The sequence below is a fragment of the Amaranthus tricolor genome, chromosome 14 (assembly GCF_026212465.1).
Source record: "Amaranthus tricolor cultivar Red isolate AtriRed21 chromosome 14, ASM2621246v1, whole genome shotgun sequence".
Taxonomy (NCBI): domain Eukaryota; kingdom Viridiplantae; phylum Streptophyta; class Magnoliopsida; order Caryophyllales; family Amaranthaceae; genus Amaranthus; species Amaranthus tricolor.
Genome location: NC_080060.1, coordinates 3541642 through 3563969, shown reverse-complemented (window position 1 = coordinate 3563969; position 22328 = coordinate 3541642). Strand labels below are relative to the sequence as shown.

The following is a 22328-nucleotide window of genomic DNA, read 5'->3' as shown; positions in this document are numbered from 1 at the left end:
AAAGAAGAAGAGAATAAAAACAAAATCATATGTTTTCAAAAGGATGAAATATCCACTATATAGGCACTTACAAATGGTTATATTTCAACCTCATTAATCTTAGTCAAAAAACATAAATGTGATCTAATAGGATTTAATCACCCCATAAATGAGAATGTAGTTGTTGGAAGCTTTCATATGAAATCAACTGATTAATAGAAATTAAACCCAACAAATAAAGGATTAATGACAAACCAATAAAATACTAAGGGTAACCATGAGGAGTTCTTGACCAAAGAGAGCATGCGATCCCAACCATTAGAGCGTGCGCTCCAGCCAACAGCTCCCCTTGATTAGTTACTCCATTTGTTCAGACTCAAGTATTAAAGGTCCATTTCTCCAACAAATTTTCCAACCTTTCATCAAGGAAATATAGAGAACGTCTCTCTATTTCTTATAAATAATATATGTATTTATAGTTCTAACTAAATGGAGTCTTATAGAAATCTCTAAAAATAAAGTAAACAAAACACTTGAAATTTTGATTTTGATAGTGACTCCCAAATCGAAGGGTCTCACTATCTACTAGTTGCATATTACAAGTTGCATACATTACCAATGTACAAAAATATTCATTTTTAACTAGAAACTAACTTATCTACTTATCTACATAACAATAACGTTAAAATCTTAATACAAAAACATAACACAGCAACGACTCCCTATGTCTCGGATCCATGGACCGTGATCAAAGTACAAAATCACTATAATCAATCATCATTATCTTCTTCTTCTTCACTTTTTTTAGTCCTATGAGGTTCTTGTTGCACAACCAAAACCGAAAAATCGAAATCAGGAGTTACCAACATATCACCAAAAATCCCTAACTCCGGATACTCACACCACCTTTCCGAAAGCCCAAACAATGGAGCACACATTGGCTCATGGTACTTCCCAACTACAGCTAAATCAATATCATCTTTCATACTTACAACCATTTCAGTTGTTTCTGCACCATCCCTAACTATCATTTCTTGAAATGTAACCCTTTCATTATCATTACATCTATCATGAAAATCTTGAATTACTTCATAATCTTCACACTTGTTACCTTCAGATATCCTATGCTTCAACCATATAACTGTCAACCGAATGCTTGGATGATTAATAAAAATTGTTGTATATGCAAGAGCTTCATGATCATCTTTCCCTCCTATGAAAAAAATTGCAACCTGGTACAAGTTTTTTAGGTGGGTAACATTAGGATCACCTCGATCAATTATTATACCAACACTGCACGGGGATTTATCTAGTACTAATTTATTGACGTCTCTTATAGACTGACTTGAGTGTTGAGTCCATCCTTGTAGGAATTCGTTCGTGTGTTGCACATGAAATGGTACAATAATAAGATTTACACCCTTTTCATGGGCTAGATTACATATATCATTGTGCATAACCGTGTATGAGGACAAGGATATATAGTGTTGTAGTCGAGCTGCACCATGTGTCCTGCGCTCTAAGGCTAGTGTGGATGTAACGATACGATTGCAACGAGTAAGATATAAGACAAATGTACTGCAGGATTGGAGTTTATGGAACGGGGCGAGGACAGGGAGGGAGACACGGTCAGTGGCGAGGTTGATGAGTTGTAGGGCGAAGATTGGTATCGGTTTTTCGTGTGTAGGGTGGAAGGATTCTAAGAGGCGTAAAATTCCTGGTAGATTTTCATCTTTGTAAACGCAGGCTAAGACTTGTAATGTGCCTGTTTGTGCTGCTGTAAGAACGCCCTGTCTTATGATTGTTGAGTAATGAGTTGATGGTTCATACATGTACCTTATTAGAGGTAAGAAAGCTCCTGTGCAGATTAGAGTGTGGACTGATATTACTGTGTATTGTTCTCCTGTCAATATCTGCAGTTTCATACATGGATTTAGCTATCCTTTTAAATGTCATTGCTTCTAAATAAGCAAATTAAATGTCACTGTCAATAGCAAATTCATATATATATATATATATATATATTTGACAAATGATTGTTGGATGATTTGAACTACTTGAAATATTGATTGATTTTATAGTTGTTAAGCCAACTGTTATAAAGGTGTTTAGTAAAAATTATTCTTTTAGAGAAAGTTAGATCAAAAAGTCAAAGGCCAATAAAAGAATACGCTATTTATAAGATGATATTTGGAAAATACTCCCTTTGTTCCAAAGAAATAGCTCGAAGTATAATTAAAAATTTAAGAAAAGTGTGTAAAAGTGATAAAAAGTGTATATTTTATAGGAAAGTGAAAAAAAATGTATAAATGAGATGAAAATGTAAGTTAAACGTATGGATGAAAAACTAAAGAAAAAATGTGAGTCATGTCCAAAAATAAAATGAGATTATTTCAATAAGATAAAGTAAAAAGAAAAATAAAACTAATTATTTAAGGTAGAGGGAATAGTTATTTGGTTGGCTTTCTATTGACTTTGACTTTTATCTTATATGTTGGTCAAAAAGAGTAAAAAAAAAAATTGATTAGTGAATATGTAACTTTTACACTAGCAAAAATTTAGTTTTTAACCCAAAATTAAAAGGCTACAATGTGTAACTTTTTCATTGACTTTTGTTTTTTTATTCGTCTTTTCTCTTATCAACAACTAACTTTTACCAAATATTTTCTTATCAACCGACTTATACAATTGGTTTTAAAAACTAACTTATTAGTCAAATACTTCATGTTGTTCAAACCAATCAACAATTATTTGCCAAAGTGAACTATAGTATTAGCCTTTTGCTTTTAACTTAAAAGCCAAAATTATCAAAAATACCAATTTTGGCTATTTGACTTACTAAAAAACCAAAAGGCAAGCAACCAACTAAAAGATCAATCAGTCATTTGTAAAGCTGACCCAAATACAAAAAAGAGTAGATAAGATCTTACCCCCTCACTACGAAACTGGCCCATCATAACAATATTAAGCAAGCCACCACAAGTCAAGATGATAGAAAGGGAAAGAGCAGTCCAAAGAGGAACACCATATAACATAGAAGGAACAAGAGTTCCAAAAAACTTGCCAACATTCCCTAACAATATAAACATCTCCAATGAAATAGACTTGCTATTAATAGAATTAAATTCAGCTTCTAACCCATGCATTGCACAAAATATTGGGAAGAAAACATAAGAAGTTATAGCATCTAATTTATCTGCCAAAATCGAGGCTAATGGCTCTTGTGGTAAAAAGAACCCAAATAAGAAAATTGCTAGAGGTTGCCGAGCTTGTATAGTAAGAAAAGATAACCCAAGAACAATCATCATAATTGTTAAGAAATTAGTCCCTTTAACATTACTTTCTTCGAGTGTAAAACTTGTAAGATGGATTACTAACGGTCTACAAACTGCGAACATTATAATATAAGTTCCTGAAACTGAGATCGGATGCCAAATATCTCCATCACGTATAGGCATCATGACATTGAATACGATAAAAGTATAGATGAAGCCAAAAAAATCGAGGAGCAGAGAAATCGCGCAAGCTAAACGACCTAATTCAGTGTTACTTATGCCTATTTCGTTTACGTGGTTGCATGTAACCATGAAAAAGTTTTGTGCGTTAAGGATCATCATTCTAGTTAGTCCATCTTTTTGTTGTGTTAGGTTCATGAGTTTGAATCCTATGTAACTAAGTCCTAAAGAAGCTATTAGACTTGTAATACTTATGATTGATGTTTTTAGGCTCACTTTTTTGAATAAGGCACCGATGTTGGTTTCCACTCCTAGACTAAATGAATAGAATATGAATGCTAAATAGGAGAAGGTTCTTAGTATATGAGTGATTGTTGGATGGAGTAAGGATTGGAATTGAAGGATATTTTTTGAGTATAATAGTCCAATCACAAATAGACCTCCCTGCATATACATGTGAAAAATAAGATGTTAGGACATGACATGGGCTATAATATAAATCTATATGAAATGTAAAACAAAATCAGCTCGTATATGAAACCGTTTCATCATGAGATGAGCTCATATAATTAGCCCATTTCTTTAATTGATTATTTTAAAATCACAAGTGATCATTTTAAGGTTATAAGTGATCACTCTAAGACTATAAAAAGTAAATATTTTGAAATTGTAAGTGATCACTTTAACGTTATAAGTGATCACTTTAAGATATAAAATATAGATTGAGCCATCTCAATAGAGATGGTCTTACCGTGAGACCATTTCATTTAATAATCAGTGAAACAAAATATACATCAAAATATTTATATAAATTTATTAATTATTAAATTTATGACGTTGATTGATGTATGATTTAGTCATCAATTTTTGAGATTGTGTTTGAAACGAAAATAGTACAAATATACATACACATATCTTAAGGTTATAGAATCAGAGTATTATTTTTAATTTTAAATATTTAAATTTGTACAAGTTGAACCCTAGAGTTTAAAAACTAAACTATTAACCATTTATCCACATTTTATTATAATAGCTATATAACATTATATTGTAAAAACTCTTAGGGGTCCGGCCCCCTTTGGGCATTCTTAGAGATCCACCTCTGCAAACAAAATATGTATTGTTGTTGTTCACATGCAAAATTTCACAAGAGACTGCTTCAATACAAAATTTAAAATTACTTTAAAATTTAACATTTTTTTTTGGGATTTATTTGTAAAACTTGAAAAATTTATTAGATTTGCAAATAATGTTATAAAATATATATTAGAATTAAATTTTGTCTTATTTAAAGCAAATATAATTTTAGTCTCATTTAATCATTTTCTTTTTCGCGATCTATTTTACCATTTAAAAAAGGTTAAAATTATTTACGTTAATAAAAGAAGAATAAACTTACGAACATCTTAGATAACAAAGGGAGGCCAAGCGGTTTAAGCAAGTAGGATGTTAAGGCAACGACGAATAAAATAATACAAAGAAGCAAAAGGCAAGTTGAATTTTCAGAAGTATGAGGATAATATGGATCTGAATATATGCTTTTGCTTTCCAAAAAACCTGGTTGTTCTTGACACACCATCTCCGTGTTATTCCATGTACCAAGACTCCATGTCCCCTGTATCCCAATCGTAGAAGATGATGATGATTCCATTTTTTTAATTAATTATCTAATTTAATTTTTTTATTTTTTATATTTTTGAAAAATCGGAGAATCTCTTAATGAAATTAAATGTTCTTCGTCTTTTCTTGAAGTAGGGAGGATTGAATCCTTCTTAAAGATGAAAGAGAAAACCTTTTACAATTGGGCTAATTCAACTTTTATATCTTCATTAAATATGTTTTAATTTTAGGGAAAATAATAATGTTTTTGAATAAGATATGTATAGAAGATTTCAAAGAGGGAGGAAATTAAAGTAAAATAATTTGTTTGTGAAAATTAGGAATCTAGGGTAAACAATTTTGCGTTGCAACTTTTTTCTCTATAATTTGGCTAAAGACAAAAATTTCATTCTTGAAATTGATTGTTAGAATTTGGCAAGAACTTTTTTTTTTTTTTGTTTGAATTTTTTTTAAAAGATAATAGGCCACAAGTTATTTTTAGATTATTGACATTTGAGGATTTTTTTAGAATAAAATTGTCTAACAATATTTGAATTACATTGACATAAACTTATGGTGTGCAATAGAATAAAAGGTTCTGTTTCAAGCAAGTGTCAATCAATTTAGTTATTGTTTGGTTCGGTTAATTGTTGGAAATGTCTTACGCCGGGTCATGCTTGGTCCAAATCAATTATTTGGCATGTCCAAGTGGCGGGGTTGGCATTAATTCATCATATTTAGGCTTTCGTCTATTTATATCGGACAATAAATAAGTTCGGGCCTTATTTATTTGGTAGGAATTGATTGTAACTTGTAAGTTATTGTTGGACAAGCTGATAACGAATTTGATTGTAGGGCCATCTTAAAAAAAAAAGAAATTTGTGCAAATTAAGAGAAACAAATTTAAATAGAAATAGGTGCAAAAGCAATTTTATCGAGATATAGTTGATCAATTGTTCAAATTTTATTTGATTAAGGAAAAATTTTCCACAATAATCCAAACTTTCACTAATTTCCCTGTAATAATCCCAACTTTTAATCAACCCTAAATAATTTCAACTTTAATATTACTTACCTAGGAACAATATCTAACTCATATTAATCGGTTGTTTGGGTAAATATTGACCATTACTTATATTCATTCTTATACCTGCTTCCTCTCATTTTCCTCCATGCTTTCTTTCTTCTTCAACCTTAATTTGCCTTGCATTCACATCCATCACTGTAAAATTCAACTCCCCTCCCGTTGTTTTTTCTATTTTTCTTCCTAATTTCTTATCTGCGAAACTTCAAACTGCTAAGAAAGATTCTCGGGTCGGGGAGAAGTTTTATGGTTGTGCATTGTGGCCTGTTAGTAATTTAATTCAATTTAATTTACTGATATTCATTTGTATGATGAAATCAATACATTTAGGTGATTTCAATTTTTCTTAATTAAGGTTATAATGGTTGGTTGTAGGATTCAGATTTTAAGTTTTTCAAGTGGGAGAGGGAATTGATGAAGTTGAACAATGAAACTGGAAGAATTGAATGGCTAGAACAAGAAAATGCTATGTCGATGGATAAAATACAGAAACTCAAGCTCAAAAACCAAGAAATAGAAGAAAATATTGCTTTGATGAAGATTGAAGTACATCAGAGGACGGAATGTGTGGCCTAGACTTGAACAACTCTAGTAATTACTCGACACACTATGAAGCCTTGAACTGTTTATTTGACTCCATGTTTCTCGGACAAGTATGTTTACCATCAACTGACTTTACAATATATGATGCAAGCTTGTTATCCCAACTAGCATATATCTTAAACGGACATCCCTTAACACATCTAACTCCTATCATATCAAGTCTCTTTTTATCCCTAACATCAATCTTCACATTTCTACCTTGAGCTATAGCATTCCTTGTTACAGCCTCTCTAAATTGAAGAGAATTAGGGAAACTCTACCAACACACCATTTTAATTTCTTAAAGTCAGTCTTGTCATTAATTATAGCAGGTACGTTTAGTTCATCTTCACTATTCTCATAATTTGAAATAGCATCAGTTGATTGAAGCTCACCTATTCTCACTGAAGATTGACCTTGCAAATCCTTCACATACTCATTTTCTTGATTTGACACTTCATCTTCGCTAAGCAACAAATTCTCAGATTCATCTGCAATTTCATTCTCTGATTCTTCAGAAACAATGGATTCCATATCTTCATCTTCATTTTTTGTATCAAACATCCCATTTTCATCTACCCCTTTACTAACCCAATTCTCATCTAATTCCTTATTTACTATCTCAATTAACAAATTTTAAATTTTCCATCAACAAATTATCATCATCAGTCGCATTGATTACATAATAATCAACAACTCTAAGTTCAAGTCCAATTTTAGACATTTCCATCACAGTATCGTCATTTACTAGTTTTTTCAAACCTTTTTCATATGTCAATGCATGTGGAAGCACATAATAGAGAGAAAATGGGTTTTGAAATTCAAGTCATCTTCAATAATGGTCTTAAACTCAAACCAAGAACATTTGTTGTTAATGGTGACTCAAACTAGCAAAGCACCATTGAAGGAGATGAGTACGGGTCAGAGGGACCTCCGCGGGGCGCGGAGAATGTTCTGACCAAGTCCGCGGGGTGCGTAATTCTCCGCGGGGCGCGGAGTTGCTTCTGCCTCTACTCTACGGCATAGTTTTACACAGGTCGCGCAATTGAAGTTTCTTTTCACGGGAAACGTCTTTTGGGACGGTTACCTTTATTTGTGGTCGGTTATTTGTGGTTACTTAGTCCCTAAAACTGTCTTTCAAGTTGATTTATTATAAATACACCCTTTTGTTGGCACCAGGGAATTACGATTCACAAATTATAAGAGATCACAAGAGAGCCATAGTAGTTTGTGAGCGTGATCGTAATTCATCTTGTATTCTTTGCGATCATAGTGAAATTATTTGTTCTCGGTGCCGGTGGACGTAGCTATCACATTGATAGTGAACCACGTTAAATTTCTTGTGTCATTTTCTTATTGGTTGCATTGAAATTCTTGTTGTTTCATTGTTGTTCATTGACCTTGCTTCCGCTGTCGCACAACAATATTTATCAGGTTCCAAAGCCATAGATTTGCATTTCCCACCAATGTATTCCAACCCAATCCCTGTTCGTTGAAAAACCCCACCATACCACCACTTAACAATAAAGGAAGCAAAGATTGAAGCCTAATTAAAGTAATAAAAAAAATCAGAGAGTGAAAGTTAACAAAATCAAGCACAAAACACCATAATTCATGAGTTAAATAAACCCTAATTTCAAACCAAAATTAATTTAAATGTAGATGAAAGAAAAAGAAAAACTTACCATTGATGATGATTGTTTGCAACATTATCTTCTTCAAATGGAATGAATTTGATTAGCTATCTCATTAAGATTGGGAGAGTTCATAAAGAAAATGGAATTTGGGGCAGTTAAAGAACTCGTTATTTGGTTAATGTTGAAGGTAAGGTAAATAAGTGAGATTTTAGTTATAAAATAAAGTTAAAAGAAATGTAATTAATCAACCGGTTGCAAGTTACGTTAGTTTATTGCTGGGTAAGTGAACTCAAAGTTAAGATTATTCAGAGTTAATTAAAAGTTGAGATTATTATAGAAAAATCAGTAAAAGTTTGGATTATTATAGGAAAATTTTCCTTCAATCAATCAAAACAATGTATGAATTGACTCAAATCAAAATAACTCATATATAAAAATTATAATATCAAGTTGACAACATATTTACGTACATGCATGCTCAAAAATAACCTAACTTAAAATATCATATCTGAAACATGCCTTAACAACCGAATGTAAATTAGAGATAAATTAGAGAGTAGTTTTGTAATTTCTTACATAATGCACACTTGACACTTGTACAACGGAGGGTAAAAGACAAGGGGTAAAATGTAAAATTATTTTCTCATTTACATTACTCATTGTAAATTTGTAATGGAACAAATATTCATTTGAATCGGAGATTATCATACTTCATACCTGCTAGGCAACTATGAATTTTCGTTGAACTGAAACGGCCAAGAAAAACATCTGCCCAAATACCTTGTGAGTTCTTATTCAATCTTCGCAACCCATTTTGTATAATCATTTCAAAATACTGCAGTCGCATATTATTTTGTGTCTTGATAATCATAATTTTCATATAACTTTCGATAATATAATCGGCAACGAAATGTTTTCCTCTGGATCTGCAAAAGGGTTATAATTTTCTGTTATAAAACACCTAAATTTGATTATAATTTGAGCAATTTATTATTCATCTACATTGATCAGTTGTGCTTTATTATTTAAATGTGAAAACTGCAATTATTAACACGTGAACACCCAAATGATTTGATCGTAGATTAATTATGGCAAATAAAGGAAACATTGGAGACAAAAGCAAGAACCCATTATCCGTATTCATCTTATTTGGATTATGTTGCTTCTTTTATCTATTGGGTTCATGGCAACGTAGTGGTTTTGGCAAAGGAGATCACATTGCAGTGCAAGTAAACAAACAAACAGATTGCAGTGTTTTAACTGATCTAAACTATGAAACCAAACATGGTGAAAAACCCATTTATGAATTCAAGAAATTCGAACCATGTCCTGATCGTTTCATTGATTACACACCTTGCCAAGACCAGGCGCGAGCCATGACATTTCCTAGGGAGAATATGAATTATAGGGAAAGACATTGTCCTCCTGAGAATGAGAAGTTGAATTGTCTAATACCGGCTCCAAAGGGTTATGTAAGTCCGTTTCCATGGCCTAAGAGTCGCGATTATGTACCTTATGCTAATGCACCTTACAAGAGTTTAACAGTTGAGAAGGCGGTGCAGAATTGGATACAATATGAGGGTAGTGTGTTTAGGTTCCCTGGTGGAGGAACACAGTTTCCTCAAGGTGCTGATGCTTATATCAACGATTTGGGTTCTGTTATTCCTTTGGATAATGGGATGATTAGAACTGCACTTGATACTGGTTGTGGGGTAAGCTGGTTTTCCTTTATCAGTTTTTTGATTTTGATCATTAGTTGGGTTTTCCTAGAATTTTAGTGCAATGTAATGTATTGGTTTTGATTATTGGTTGGTTTATTGAGAGCGATTGAGACTTTTTTAGGTTGCGAGTTGGGGAGCATACTTGTTAAAGAAGAATGTGCTAGCTATGTCCTTTGCACCGAGAGATTCACATGAAGCACAGGTTCAGTTTGCTCTCGAGAGAGGAGTTCCTGCTATTATCGGTGTTTTAGGAACTATAAAGCTTCCTTTCTCCCCTAGATCATTTGATATGGCTCATTGTTCTAGGTGTTTGATTCCATGGGGTGCAAATGGTAAGTGGCTTTGTCAAAATTTTCCGATATTGATCAATCAAGAAAAAAATTCGGAATTCAAGAATGTTTGTAGCTTATAGTACGTGTATGCAGTTTGTTTCTTTTAGTGCGTATCATTAGGACAAGTTATCAAAAAAGCTTTTTATGTAGATGGAATGTACATGATGGAAGTGGATAGAGTTCTTAGACCTGGAGGCTACTGGGTACTCTCTGGTCCACCCATCAATTGGGAGAATAACTATGAAGCTTGGCAGCGATCAAAGGAGGATCTCGAAGAAGAACAAAGGAAAATCGAGGAAATTGCAGAACTTCTGTGCTGGGAGAAGAAATCTCAAAAGGGTGAAATTGCCATTTGGAGAAAAAGAGAGCACTGCAGGGAGCGGATTTCGCGTGTTACCATGTGTGATAGACAATATGTCACTGATGTCTGGTATAAATCTATGCTTTTCTGCTCATCTATGTCCAAGTGTCAAATACATCTAAATAAGCAATTTTACGCCTTAAATGAAGTGTCTAAGTGCCATACCAATGTTTGAGCATCAAGGATCGAACATGGGTACGTGAAGTAAAATGAAAGTCCAAGTAACATAATCTACCTTCTTTGAGCCTCAAATGATTAAATATGATTTTTAACGGTAGTGTTTTCTCATACATAGTTACTGATTGTACGGATTAAAACTAAATTTTATTGATGAAAACTTAATTTTGAGGAACATTATCATTTCAAGTTGAAGATGACAAGGATTTAGATTGTCATTCATGGTAGTGTATATGTACTTATATTTTCCCTTTAACATCTCATACAAAGATGTTTTGCTCAACCCTCCAAAATAAAATTTACTTATTCTTTCGGTTTTTTGTACGAAAGGTACAAGAAGATGGAGGCATGCATCACTCCCTACCAAGAAACTAGTGCTACCGATGTAATTTCTGGAGGAGAGTGGAAGACGTATCCCGACAGACTCAATGCTACCCCTAGTAGAATTGCGAGTGGCTCGATTTCAGGAGTTACTGTAGAATGCTATCAGGATGATATCAAACTCTGGCTAAAGCACGTAACTCATTATAAAAGGGTAAATAAACTGCTTCATACTGGAAGGTATCGCAACATCATGGATATGAATGCTGGTCTAGGAAGCTTTGCCGCGACACTTGACTCCCCCAAACTGTGGGTTATGAATGTTGTGCCCACTATTGCTAAGGATACTCTAGGTGTTATTTATGAAAGGGGTCTCATAGGCATCTATCATGACTGGTAAACTTGACTTTTCGTGCTGTTTTATTTTTCGCTAATTTGTGTTATGTTTCTTATTAATTTGTCGATTTCCTTTCTTTCCTTATTCTTGAAAGTTGAGGCAGATGTTGGATATGGAGCAATAAAGGGTTTCAGCTTCTTTTGATCGGTTTTTTTGTGTTCTGCAGGTGTGAAGCCTTCTCCACATACCCTAGGACTTATGATCTGATACATGTTCATGGTCTTTTCAGTTTGTACAAGAACAAGTAAGATTTAAGAAGCAAATCATCTCTCCTTAATTACAGTTTTCAATTCAAAATATGGAAACCAATTTCGATTGTTTATGATTGAAAAATGATTCACTTTTTAGTGTGATCTAGCATAAGATTATACATCTACTTGAAAAAAGTTATGAAAAATTTTGTTTAAGCCTTGGACATTAGTCCACTATACACAAATTGAGACAACAGATATGGCTGGCACAAATTCTTGTATGAGACGGTCTAACCGTGAGACATGTTTCATACTTGGGTTAAATAGCCCAATAATAGAAATTTTTAACTTATTGGCTTCTTGTATTGAGGTCGTCTCACCGTGAGACGGTCTCATACAAGACGGGCTGTATGGCTGTATGCCGCATTCTCCAGGATGTATTATAATGGTAGAAGAATGTTTTTCATACAGCTTTCCTAGGCAAGAGCTAATTTTTGTGACCAATATTTCTGTTAAATGTTATATTCAATTCACATTCCCGTAGTCCATTTAATTCCTAATCATATGCAACATCTTTGACAAATTGCGTACAGGTGTAATGCAGAAGATATCCTTCTGGAAATGGACAGAATCTTGAGACCCGAGGGAGCAGTGATATTTCGAGATGAAGTAGATGTTCTAATGAAGGTGAAGAGAATAACAGCCGGGATGAGGTGGAATACCAAAATGGTAGACCATGAAGATGGTCCCCTCTCTTCCGAGAAGGTTCTGTTTGCTGTCAAACAGTACTGGGTTGCCGTTGACAACAATGCCACCTCTGTCTAAGACTGTAAGTACAATTGCAAATGTCAGTTTAGTTTACAGTATTACAGGTAATCACAGTTTTGGAAATTTGATATCAACTTATGACCAAATTGTCTTTATACAAATTAGTGGATTTTCTTTGACATTGTTGTGTAGTAGACAAAGTATATACTTCTTCGGTTTGGTAATTTTTTGAATAAGATTTTATCCGAGGGAAAGTAAGGAAAGGGAAATGAAGGGGTGAAACTTTTTTCGTTTGAATAGAGGCTAAAGTGCGCTGAAAGGACTTGTGCTGATCTGTGAGGCCAGTCTACAAGCCTCCATGGGTAGTCACCGTCGGTTCGATAGGGCCAGGGTGTTGCACTTCCGAAGACATAGCACTAGACCTGAGTAATTATCGGCTAAATTTTGTCTTTAACACATTTAGAGCCTTAAATGAGTCTGAGTAACCAAGCCCTTTCTAGAGCTATAAGTACAAAATACAGAAAGTGTTGCAATCAGGCTGAAAATTTACCATAGCCTTTATGGATTTTCTTTTGTGATAAAGAGTTTTATGGCTTCACAGTTATGTATTGGAAAATATTGCAAAAGTTCATTGGGCAGCAATCCTTTAGTTAGCTTTATTCTGCACCTTCCAATACTCTTGATCTTATATTTCCTGTTTGAACATAAGGAGCTTTATATTTCCTGTTTGAACAGCTTTTAATATACAGAAAAGTCTAGTGGATTTGCTTTGGCATTTTTTGCTTATTGGATTTGCTTCGTTTCTTTTCAACAGATCGTGAAGTAAATAGATACCTATTAAGCAGACAAGGTGCATTTTTCTTCGGTTTATCTCTACGGGAAAGGAAGGGATAAGAAATGGAGAATTGAGACTCGCTTCATTTGGATAGCAAATGAGTGGAATTGAGGGGCGAGAATCAAAGAGAGGCAATTTTGTATTTCTAGTAAAAAATGAATCCTTTTGATTAAAAGATTTGGGCAAAAAACTCAGAACTCCTCTTTCTTCCCTTTTCTATCCTTGTTGGCCTCCCCTTCACTACCCTACCGTTATTTTGTTTCTTCATTTGTTATCCAAACAATCTCTAACTCCGACTCTCCTATAGTCCTAGTAGCTCGTCACTACCCCAAATGTCGCTTGCCAGTTTAGGATCATCCAATGACACAACACTAGACCTGATAAACATAGTTTTTGGCTAGTATTTGTCCCCAACCCACATAAAGGAGACCGAGTAACGTAGCCCTTTCTAGAGCTAGAAGTACAGACTAACAGAAAAACGTTATGGTTCAATTCAACAATTATGGCTTGGAAAACAGCTACTCTTGTGAGAGTCGTCTCTAAATAATACGGTCTCAAAACAAAGAGCCCATATTCTTATAATTTGTACTGTCAGACGATTCAACTCATGTATGAGGCACGTTTCACTGTAAGACGCCTCATACAACAATTTGTGATTAGAAAATAGCGCAAAATTCAATTGAGCAACAACCCATTCATTAGTTCTGTTATAAGAAATTTATTTTCCTGTTAAAACAGTTTTTAATCAACATATAACTGATTTTATGTTGCTGTTTGATGATTGTTATCAGTTTTGTTATAACAACTTTAAATTTCCTGTTTGAGCAGCTTTAAATCTACATGTAACTGATTCAAACTTGTTGATTGATGATTGTTAAATTTGTCGGATATATTTGTTGATATAGTAAACCTACACTTTCACTAATGTCGGAAATTTAGAAGAAAACTTTGAAATTCTTAAATATTGAAATGATGGTGGGCCGAATTATTGTTGTTCATAAACATGTTAGTTATAGTAGCACCACATAGTATTGCAGATATTTTTGCATTCAAAAGTTTGTTTTTTTGTTCACGTGTAGGTTAGAGAATTTCACCGGAATGAAGAGAAAAAGTTTATTTTTCATATAGATAGTGAAAATTGAATCATTGCCATAAGTCTGAAAGTAAAAGCCCTCAACCACGAGACTAACACATAACTGTCATATTGAAAACATATTGAGAATATGCGTTCGACTTTATGTATAGGTGATTTCGGACGCTTTAACAAAAAGACTTTACATGTTAGTTTTAACCAGTTTGAATGAATTTTGTTTTAGTTTAATTAGTTACTTGTTTTTAGGTATCAAATTTTTTGTTAAATACTTAAAAAATAAGCAATGTTTTAAAAACTATGGTGTATTCTTCCCATTCTCTAAAGTATAAACTTCATTTTTTTTAGTGAAAAATCAGTAAAAATAAATATTTTTTTGAAATAAAAATAATTCATTAAGCATAAAATGACTAGTTGTTTTTAAGGGTTTTGTTTCCTCATGTGCTTTGAAACCTGAATTTATGATTTAGTCTACTTTTTTACGATAAGATAATGATCCTCTAGCCATGTACGCCAAGTAAATAGCAACATACCAGTAAGTTTGCTTATTTGGTAGGGTTTCCACATCACGACTTTAAAGGTACAGATTCATATCCAATTATATTATGAACTAAAATACAAGTATTTTTGTGTGAGTTCGTTTCTTATTAACACAATTTTAACATAAAATATTTACATATTCATAATTTATATTATTCAGACTATCAAATTAATATATGAAACACGTCTTATAAAGTTATAATAAGAACACATTATAAAATGCGATTAAAATAGAGAAAAGATCGAGAAGAAAATCCATAGCCAAAGATAACGATGAACGGCATAAATCTAATAATAATATTGTACAATTTATTACAATTATGAGAATATAAACTTATATTTTAAATTTTATTAAAAGATTGTCTTTCTTTCAGAAGAGCGGCTAATATATATAATTTCAATTGACAATTTTGATAGGTGTAGAGCCTACATTTTCTTAGCTACAATTAGATGCTCTAATCAGATGCTTTGCAATATACCAAAACACAATCTAAAGAAGATACACTTACTTTAAAAGTGGGTGATTGTAGACATTGATTAGAAATGTGATTAAATAGTTATATGATTTAACTTAACTTTTAAACTGTAAAGTTGCCTACTACAAGACAGTTAACCAAAAAAACTAAGATAATATGATAAGTTGGTCATTTCTATCTCTTTCTTAATGCAAAGTAAAAAAGAGCAAACTTCTAACTAGACTTTTGTGAACAATCACTTAAAGATACTACTTCGACTCGTAAGAAACTATCTCACCATAAGAAGATCTTATTTATTAAATTTATTATTTTAACTGATCACTTTAAAATTGTAATGATCATTTTAATAGATTAAATATACATGAGTTAGTCTAATAGAGATAGTCTCACCATGACATCGTCTCATTAAAGAATTTGTTTAAAGATACATAATCTCAAATCATTGACATATTCTTTTTTTATTTGGTTACAGGGTAGATCGGAGGAAGAGGTCGATGAAAAATCAAAGATGAATCTCGCTGGAAAAGTATAGTACTTGTCGCCGCTAAGGCAAGACCTGAAGACTCTCAATGTCATATTCATGAGTTTCAATCACCACATTTACATTCCGTATTTATGGCGTGCAAGATCACTTTATAAATTGGCCCTATTCTTATATGAATGGCTCGTATTTTTCTACTCTTTGCTCACCACTTGTTTTAATCTATCATGTCCCTCCTGTCAATTTCTTTCCTTGTTTCAACAAATATGCTAAATTATTTCCTCTTTTCTTTAGGAAAACTTTTTCATGGGGAAATATTTTTGTTACATTTGGGTATTTGTTTGATCAGAAAATTAAAATGAATATATTTTTATTCTATGTTTGAAAATGATAATTTTATTTTAAAAAAAATTAAAATTTAGTATTAGACAAATTAAATGAATTTAAAATAGAATTTAAGTAAATTCCACCATTGGTTTGAAAAAAAAGCTAAAAGTGAGAATTTGAGAATAATTTTTCAAATCTTATTATTCTCAAATTCTTCCTTCGAGATTTCATAATTAAAATATTAATTTGAAATAAAATACATGTTCTCAAACATAATTTTAAGAGTTTTATATTAAACTAAAGAAAAATCAGTACAAGAAAAATATTTCCTAGCAAACAAACTCCATTATTTTTTGTTTTGGTTCTTTTCAATGGTGAATAAGGCTTATAATCATAGTTTGCATTATTCAAGACCTATGCAATGACGACTGATTCAGGCTCAAATAAAAAAACTCGTTTTGTATGCGAATGCAACCGTTTTATTATGAGACGAGTCATAAAGAACTCATTTTTTTTAAAGGAAATTTGTTTATTGATTTACATTTTTCTTTTAACTATTTTAAAATTTTTTTGTTTTTTATCATTTTTAAACAATTATAATTTGGACTAGTCCAATATAAATTGTTTCATCGTTAGACGGTTTTAAAAAAGAATTAGTGAAATTAAAATGAGGTTGCAGTAAAAGATAAATTGGATTTGATAGGTTGGGACTTCTTGACTTGCTCCAATAAAACCCAACCCATTTATAATTTTGTTATTTCAAATTTCTAATGAAATAAACATGTCAGATTAAGTAAAATGTCATAATTTAAAATGGTGTTAGTTTTTGTCAGTTATTTTTAGACTAGTGACTATTATAAATCTATACTAACATAATTAAAGCAATATAATAATAATAATAATAATAATAATAATAATAATAATAATGGCCCTTTTAAGGTCTATATACAATCTATTTTTAGTCTATTTTATTTATATTTATATAAATAAAAGGTCTGCTTAAAGCTCTGCCGGTTTAAAACTTGATCCATTTGAAATTCAGATGCCCAATTGAACCCGGTATCGTTGCACAGTTTTATACTAATTAAGAAGCATGTGATTCCCTCCTTTTACAATACTAGTAACCAACAGTTTTATTATCTTTTTTAGTGTATGTAAATTCAATATTATTGGTGCTTTTTGCAAATGACTAACTTCTTAATGAGTCATAAACTGATTCCCTTTGTCGCTAACTTGGGACACGATGGGTCGTGTTATCTTTAATATATGTGATAAGGAGACTTAGCTTACCCAAGTAGGGAAAAGACATGATACTATTTACTGGTATGTAGACAATTCCATGTATCCTACCATTATTTATGCCTTGGAAGTTATGGATGACCTTCAATCCAACAACTCAATAAAAAATTCATGGATGAAGTTAAGGGAACATAACAACTCGAATTTTTTGTTTAGGTAAACCTCGTAGATTCTAACTTATGTTGTAAATATTTCACATGTGAGAAAGATCTCACATCGCTAAAAAGAGTGGGTTGTAGACTTATATATAATACTTGATGGGTGAATCTGCTAATACCATATGATTTTGGAAAAGAGTGAAACTCATCATGTATGTATGCAAGTCAACGCTCACAAACCCACTCTTTTTTTTAGTGATGTGAAATTTTTCTCACATGTAAAGTATTTCCAACACTCCACCTCACATGTAAGCCACATTATATCATAGGAAACACGGACACGGCACTGAACTGGCGTGTCGCGTGTCGGACACGGACACGCGAAAATCCGTGTCCGACACGCCAAATGAAGTGTCTAATATTTTAATATTTTTCCGGATACGTGGATACGGCAAGGACACGCGACGGACACGGCAAGGACACGCGACGGACACGGCAAGGACACGTGTGTTCTTTTTTTTAAAAAAAAAAATTTGAAAACAGAGTCAGTACTCAGTAGTGACACAGGCGAACACTCGAATTCCATATTTCCATTTCCCTCTCAATTCCCTCTCTTGCTCTCAGCCTCTCACTCCTCTAACCCTAAAAACTCGAACTCACCTCTTCCTTTACCTCCACCACGCCACCGCCACCGCTGCAACTGCTCGAACTCGAACTCGGTGCTGCAACTGCTGGTTGCTGCTTCCTTGTGGGCTGTGGGTTGTTCGAATCCAATCAAAGAATCCCTAAAAATCGAAATTTTTGATTTTGTTTAAGGTATTTTCACTCTTTATCCTAAATCCTAATATTAATATTGTTCTAATCTTTAATCTTAGTGCTAATCTTAAATTCTTAATCTTGTTGAGTTGTTGGTTTAACATTTATTTTTAAATCTTGATTGTGGGTTCTTTTTGATTTTCAAGTATAGTTTTTGTGGTTTGCTGGCTGCTGCACTGTATTCAATATTCATGTCTTACAATGAACAAAGAAAACGCATTCAATAAATGATAGTCTTGGATTGTAAATCTGTGCTTTCAAGAAATTATTCACTATATTTGATTTCAATTCAAAAAGTTACTTGACTTTGTTGAAAAAATCATGTGGTTTGCTTTGTTCTATCACTCATGAAATCTGGAATTTAGGACTGTATTCAATATTATGATTTTGATCATATGCATCTGGAATTTAGTACTTGCTGATTATGCAGCTAAAAATGCATAGCAACTGTTTGTTCATATGCATCTTCATTTTTAGCATTTTTTTAATGTGTTTGTTAATGTTATTTGTTAATGTTAAATTGTTAATGTGTTATTTGTTAATCTTGATTTTTAAATCTTTAATTGTGGTTGTTTGAATTTGAAGAGTTCAATCATGTCTAGTAGTGGGGCTAGTAGCTCTGATTCATGCAATGTTAGTGGTGATGCTACAAATGAAGAGGGTGATTTCGGTTCATATCCTTTGTGAAAATATGTTGTTAAAGGGGACAAAATGAGTGGAGGTGGGGGTAATTATACTTGGCAATGCAACTTTTGCAAACAAATAAAGAGTGGTTCATATACTAGAGTTAGAGCACATTTGATGGGTGTTGCAAAAGGTGGAATTAGCCAATGTCCTAATGTAACAAATGAGGATAGAATGCAAATGAGAAACTTAGAAAGACAAGTTGAGCAATATAAAGAATCTAGACAACCAAAAAGACCACCACTTCCTAATCAATCTTTGTCTTCTGAAACTTTTCTTTCACCAACTTCATATGCCAAGAAAAGAAAATCTGACAACCCAATCACCAAAGCTTTTGATATACAAGCTCGAAACAACTTAGATGCTGAGATATCAAGGATGTTTTTTACTAGAGGATTGCCTTTCAACCTTTGTCGAAATCCTTACTATGTTAGTTCATACAACTATGCTGTCACAAATAATATTCCTGGTTACAAGCCTCCTGGTTACAATAAAATGAGAACCACTTTGTTAGATATAGAGAAAGAAAATGTTGAAAGGCTTTTAGAACCAACAAAGGCTACTTGGAGGGAAAAAGGGGTAAGTATAGTGAGTGATGGGTGGAGTGATCCACAAAGGAGACCTTTAATTAACCTCATGGTAGCTTATGAAGTTGGTCCTCTGTTCTTAAAGGCAGTTGATTGCTCAGGAGAGGTAAAGGATAAAGACTTTATTGCTAGTTTGTTGAATGATGCCATTGAAGAAGTTGGAGATGAGAAATTTGTTGTACAAATTCTCACTGATAATGCAAGCAATTGCAAGGCCGCTGGAGAACTTATAGAGGGTAGATATCCACATATATTTTGGACACCATGCATTTTTCGCACTCTTAACCTTGCTCTTAAAAACATTTGTAATGCTAAAAATGTTTCAAACAATGAGGAGGTTTATGATGAATGTCATTGGATAACCGAAGTTCATGGAGATGCTTTATTTGTCAAAAACTACATAATGAACCATTCAATGAGGTTAGCTATATTTAATAAGTTCTCTCCATTAAAGCTTCTTTATGTCGGTGATACTCGCTTTGCTTCAGTATTTGTCATGCTAAAGAGGATGAAACTTCTTAAACCAACTCTTCAATCCATGGTTGTTAGTGAGGCTTGGTCCACATATCGTGATGATCATCGTGGACAAGCTACACTTGTGAGGGAAAAGATTCTAAATGACGATTGGTGGGACAACGTTGATTACATCCTTGATTTTACTCGTCCCATTTATGACATGATAAGAGCATGTGATACCGACAAAGCATTACTTCATTTAGTATATGAAAAATGGGATTCAATGATTTCAAAGGTGAAGGAGATCATATATAACCATGAGCATAAACAAAGGCATGAGTATTCTTCTTTCTTTAGTGTGGTCGAAACAATACTTCTTAACCGTTGGAAGAAAAGCAACACTCCACTTCATTGTTTGGCACATTCTTTGAATCCAAGGTAAAGGAGATCATATTGTATGTTTAAATGTTTAAAGCATTAGATTATGCATTAACTAAATTTCTTCTTTTTCATGTATTTAAAAGGTATTATAGTGACGTGTGGCTTAAAGAGGTCCCCGATAGAGTTGCTCCACATGTTGACAATGAAATTTCCACACAAAGATTGAATTGCTTCAGAAGATTGTTTCAAGACTTGGAAAATAGAAGAAAGGTTAATATGGAGTATGCTATTTTCTCAGCAAGAGATGGTGGTGTATTTACCGAACCGGAATGCTTGAATGATATGTACTTGATGGCTCCAAAGCATTGGTGGGCAACTTATGGCTCACAAGTTCCGATGCTTCAAGCATTAGCATTCAAGTTGTTAGGACAACCATCATCTTCCTCTTGTTGTGAGAGGAATTGGAGCACATATAAATTCATTCATTCATGTACTAGAAACAAACTTGCACCAAAATGTGCTCAAGATTTGGTGTACATTCATAACAATCTTCGTTTGCTTTCAAGGAGATGCGAGGCTTATAACAAGGGAAGAACAAGGTTGTAGGATGTTGGAGGAGATGACTTTGGAAATCTAGAAGATTCTATTTGTCTTGGCATGGCAGATCTTTCTTGAGCTCGAGTTGGAAACTACTTTTGTAGCGGAGGATGATGATGGATGTCATATGGATGATGTATGATGATCAAACTTAAATTTACCTACTTATTCGGTTTTCTTTGCTTTGGTTTATGTATGACTATTTTTAAATACTCATGTCGTTTATTTAGTACTTATTTGAATTTTATGTGAGTTTTATATTTTTGAAGTGTTTATTTACAAATATCAAATGAAAGATTGTAAAATTATCTTTAATTTGATATATTTATTATGTTACCATTTTCGTGTCTCCGTGTCCGCCATTTTTTAGTTGGCGTTTTCCCGTACCCGTGTCTGTGTCCGTTTTAGTGCAACTTAGATTATATCTAAGAGCCACCATCAGCTCTGATACCACGTTAGGCCGTGACAATTCATCACATGATCACCTCATGGGCCTATTCGCGTGGATACACCCACAGGGCACCCGTAGGCTCGAGCCCATAGTTTCACGGTCACAATCGCGTGGATAAATATGAATTCGAATATAGTTGGATTCTGAATAAGAATTTAATGTTTATTTGTTGATTCTTTTGAGATATTTATTTATGTTTAAACAACACTATTACCAGCATTCAAACATTATTTTTTCACCTAATAATTTAGTCCATAAAGTAAACGAGATTGAATTATACATAAAATTTTTACGTATTTTGTTGATAAATTAACTCAATAAAATTTTTACACTGGTCATCACAACTTTAATGTAAAAAAACTATAATTTATTTGATCATCAACATAGGATTTTGAACATAAATTGTAATTGCAACTTTAGAACTCTCAAGGATAAGTGGATAACCATTAATTGGTTTTCATGTAAGATTTGATGTAATTTGTATCTTTGCATAGCTGCAAATTTATCCTCTAGAAAGATCGGAAACAGGATTTCCTACACATTATTGATCAACTACATCAATAAAACTACTTTTTCCTGTTCAAATTTTAAGACTTGTAATGCCAA

General features: G+C 32.9%; 3 protein-coding genes across 5 annotated transcripts; 2 read left to right on the top strand and 1 right to left on the bottom strand.

The window, feature by feature from the left end:
- Positions 1 to 749: 749 nt before the first annotated feature.
- Positions 750 to 5085, bottom strand: LOC130799190 (cation/H(+) antiporter 14-like). Its single transcript, XM_057662298.1, has 3 exons — positions 4834 to 5085; positions 2910 to 3878; positions 750 to 1892 (listed from the first exon to the last, which is right to left on the bottom strand). Exons 1-3 carry the CDS (start codon positions 5083 to 5085, stop codon positions 750 to 752), a joined length of 2364 nt encoding a protein of 787 aa, XP_057518281.1.
- Positions 5086 to 6192: 1107 nt separating this feature from the next.
- On the top strand, positions 6193 to 16258 carry LOC130799702 (probable methyltransferase PMT2). Of its 3 annotated transcripts, XM_057662898.1 has the most exons (10): positions 6203 to 6383; positions 6493 to 6770; positions 9061 to 9119; positions 9418 to 10048; positions 10179 to 10389; positions 10540 to 10819; positions 11258 to 11644; positions 11812 to 11889; positions 12430 to 12665; positions 16018 to 16258. In XM_057662898.1, the coding sequence occupies exons 4-9, from the start codon at positions 9425 to 9427 to the stop codon at positions 12659 to 12661; spliced, it is 1812 nt and encodes a 603-aa protein (XP_057518881.1). In that variant the 5' UTR covers positions 6203 to 6383; positions 6493 to 6770; positions 9061 to 9119; positions 9418 to 9424; the 3' UTR covers positions 12662 to 12665; positions 16018 to 16258. The 3 variants fall into 3 exon arrangements, with proteins under 3 accessions (XP_057518880.1, XP_057518881.1, XP_057518879.1); XM_057662896.1 differs by lacking the exon at positions 9061 to 9119; XM_057662897.1 differs by lacking the exons at positions 9061 to 9119; positions 16018 to 16258 and having other exon boundaries at positions 6193 to 6383; positions 12430 to 12858.
- A 2902-nt stretch (positions 16259 to 19160) lies between these two features.
- On the top strand, positions 19161 to 21280 carry LOC130799189 (uncharacterized). Its single transcript, XM_057662296.1, has 3 exons — positions 19161 to 19227; positions 19270 to 20731; positions 20818 to 21280. The coding sequence occupies exons 1-3, from the start codon at positions 19161 to 19163 to the stop codon at positions 21278 to 21280; spliced, it is 1992 nt and encodes a 663-aa protein (XP_057518279.1).
- The last annotated feature ends 1048 nt before the right edge of the window (positions 21281 to 22328 follow it).

What these genes read in the sequence shown, in the direction of transcription:
- LOC130799190 (XM_057662298.1), bottom strand. Translation starts at nt 5,085, where the DNA reads ATGGAATCATCATCATCTTCTACGATTGGGATACAGGGGACATGGAGT. An exon ending in CTTTGTTATCTAAGATGTTC is followed by an intron (nt 3,879 to 4,833) that starts GTAAGTTTATTC and finishes ATGTATATGCAG; the next exon opens with GGAGGTCTATTTGTGATTGG. An exon ending in GCCAGTTTCGTAGTGAGGGG is followed by an intron (nt 1,893 to 2,909) that starts GTAAGATCTTAT and finishes ATGAAACTGCAG; the next exon opens with ATATTGACAGGAGAACAATA.
- LOC130799702 (XM_057662896.1), top strand. Translation starts at nt 9,425, where the DNA reads ATGGCAAATAAAGGAAACATTGGAGACAAAAGCAAGAACCCATTATCC. An exon ending in CACTTGATACTGGTTGTGGG is followed by an intron (nt 10,049 to 10,178) that starts GTAAGCTGGTTT and finishes AGACTTTTTTAG; the next exon opens with GTTGCGAGTTGGGGAGCATA. An exon ending in CAATATGTCACTGATGTCTG is followed by an intron (nt 10,820 to 11,257) that starts GTATAAATCTAT and finishes TTTGTACGAAAG; the next exon opens with GTACAAGAAGATGGAGGCAT.
- LOC130799189 (XM_057662296.1), top strand. Translation starts at nt 19,161, where the DNA reads ATGTCTAGTAGTGGGGCTAGTAGCTCTGATTCATGCAATGTTAGTGGT. An exon ending in TGATGCTACAAATGAAGAGG is followed by an intron (nt 19,228 to 19,269) that starts GTGATTTCGGTT and finishes ATGTTGTTAAAG; the next exon opens with GGGACAAAATGAGTGGAGGT. An exon ending in GCACATTCTTTGAATCCAAG is followed by an intron (nt 20,732 to 20,817) that starts GTAAAGGAGATC and finishes TGTATTTAAAAG; the next exon opens with GTATTATAGTGACGTGTGGC.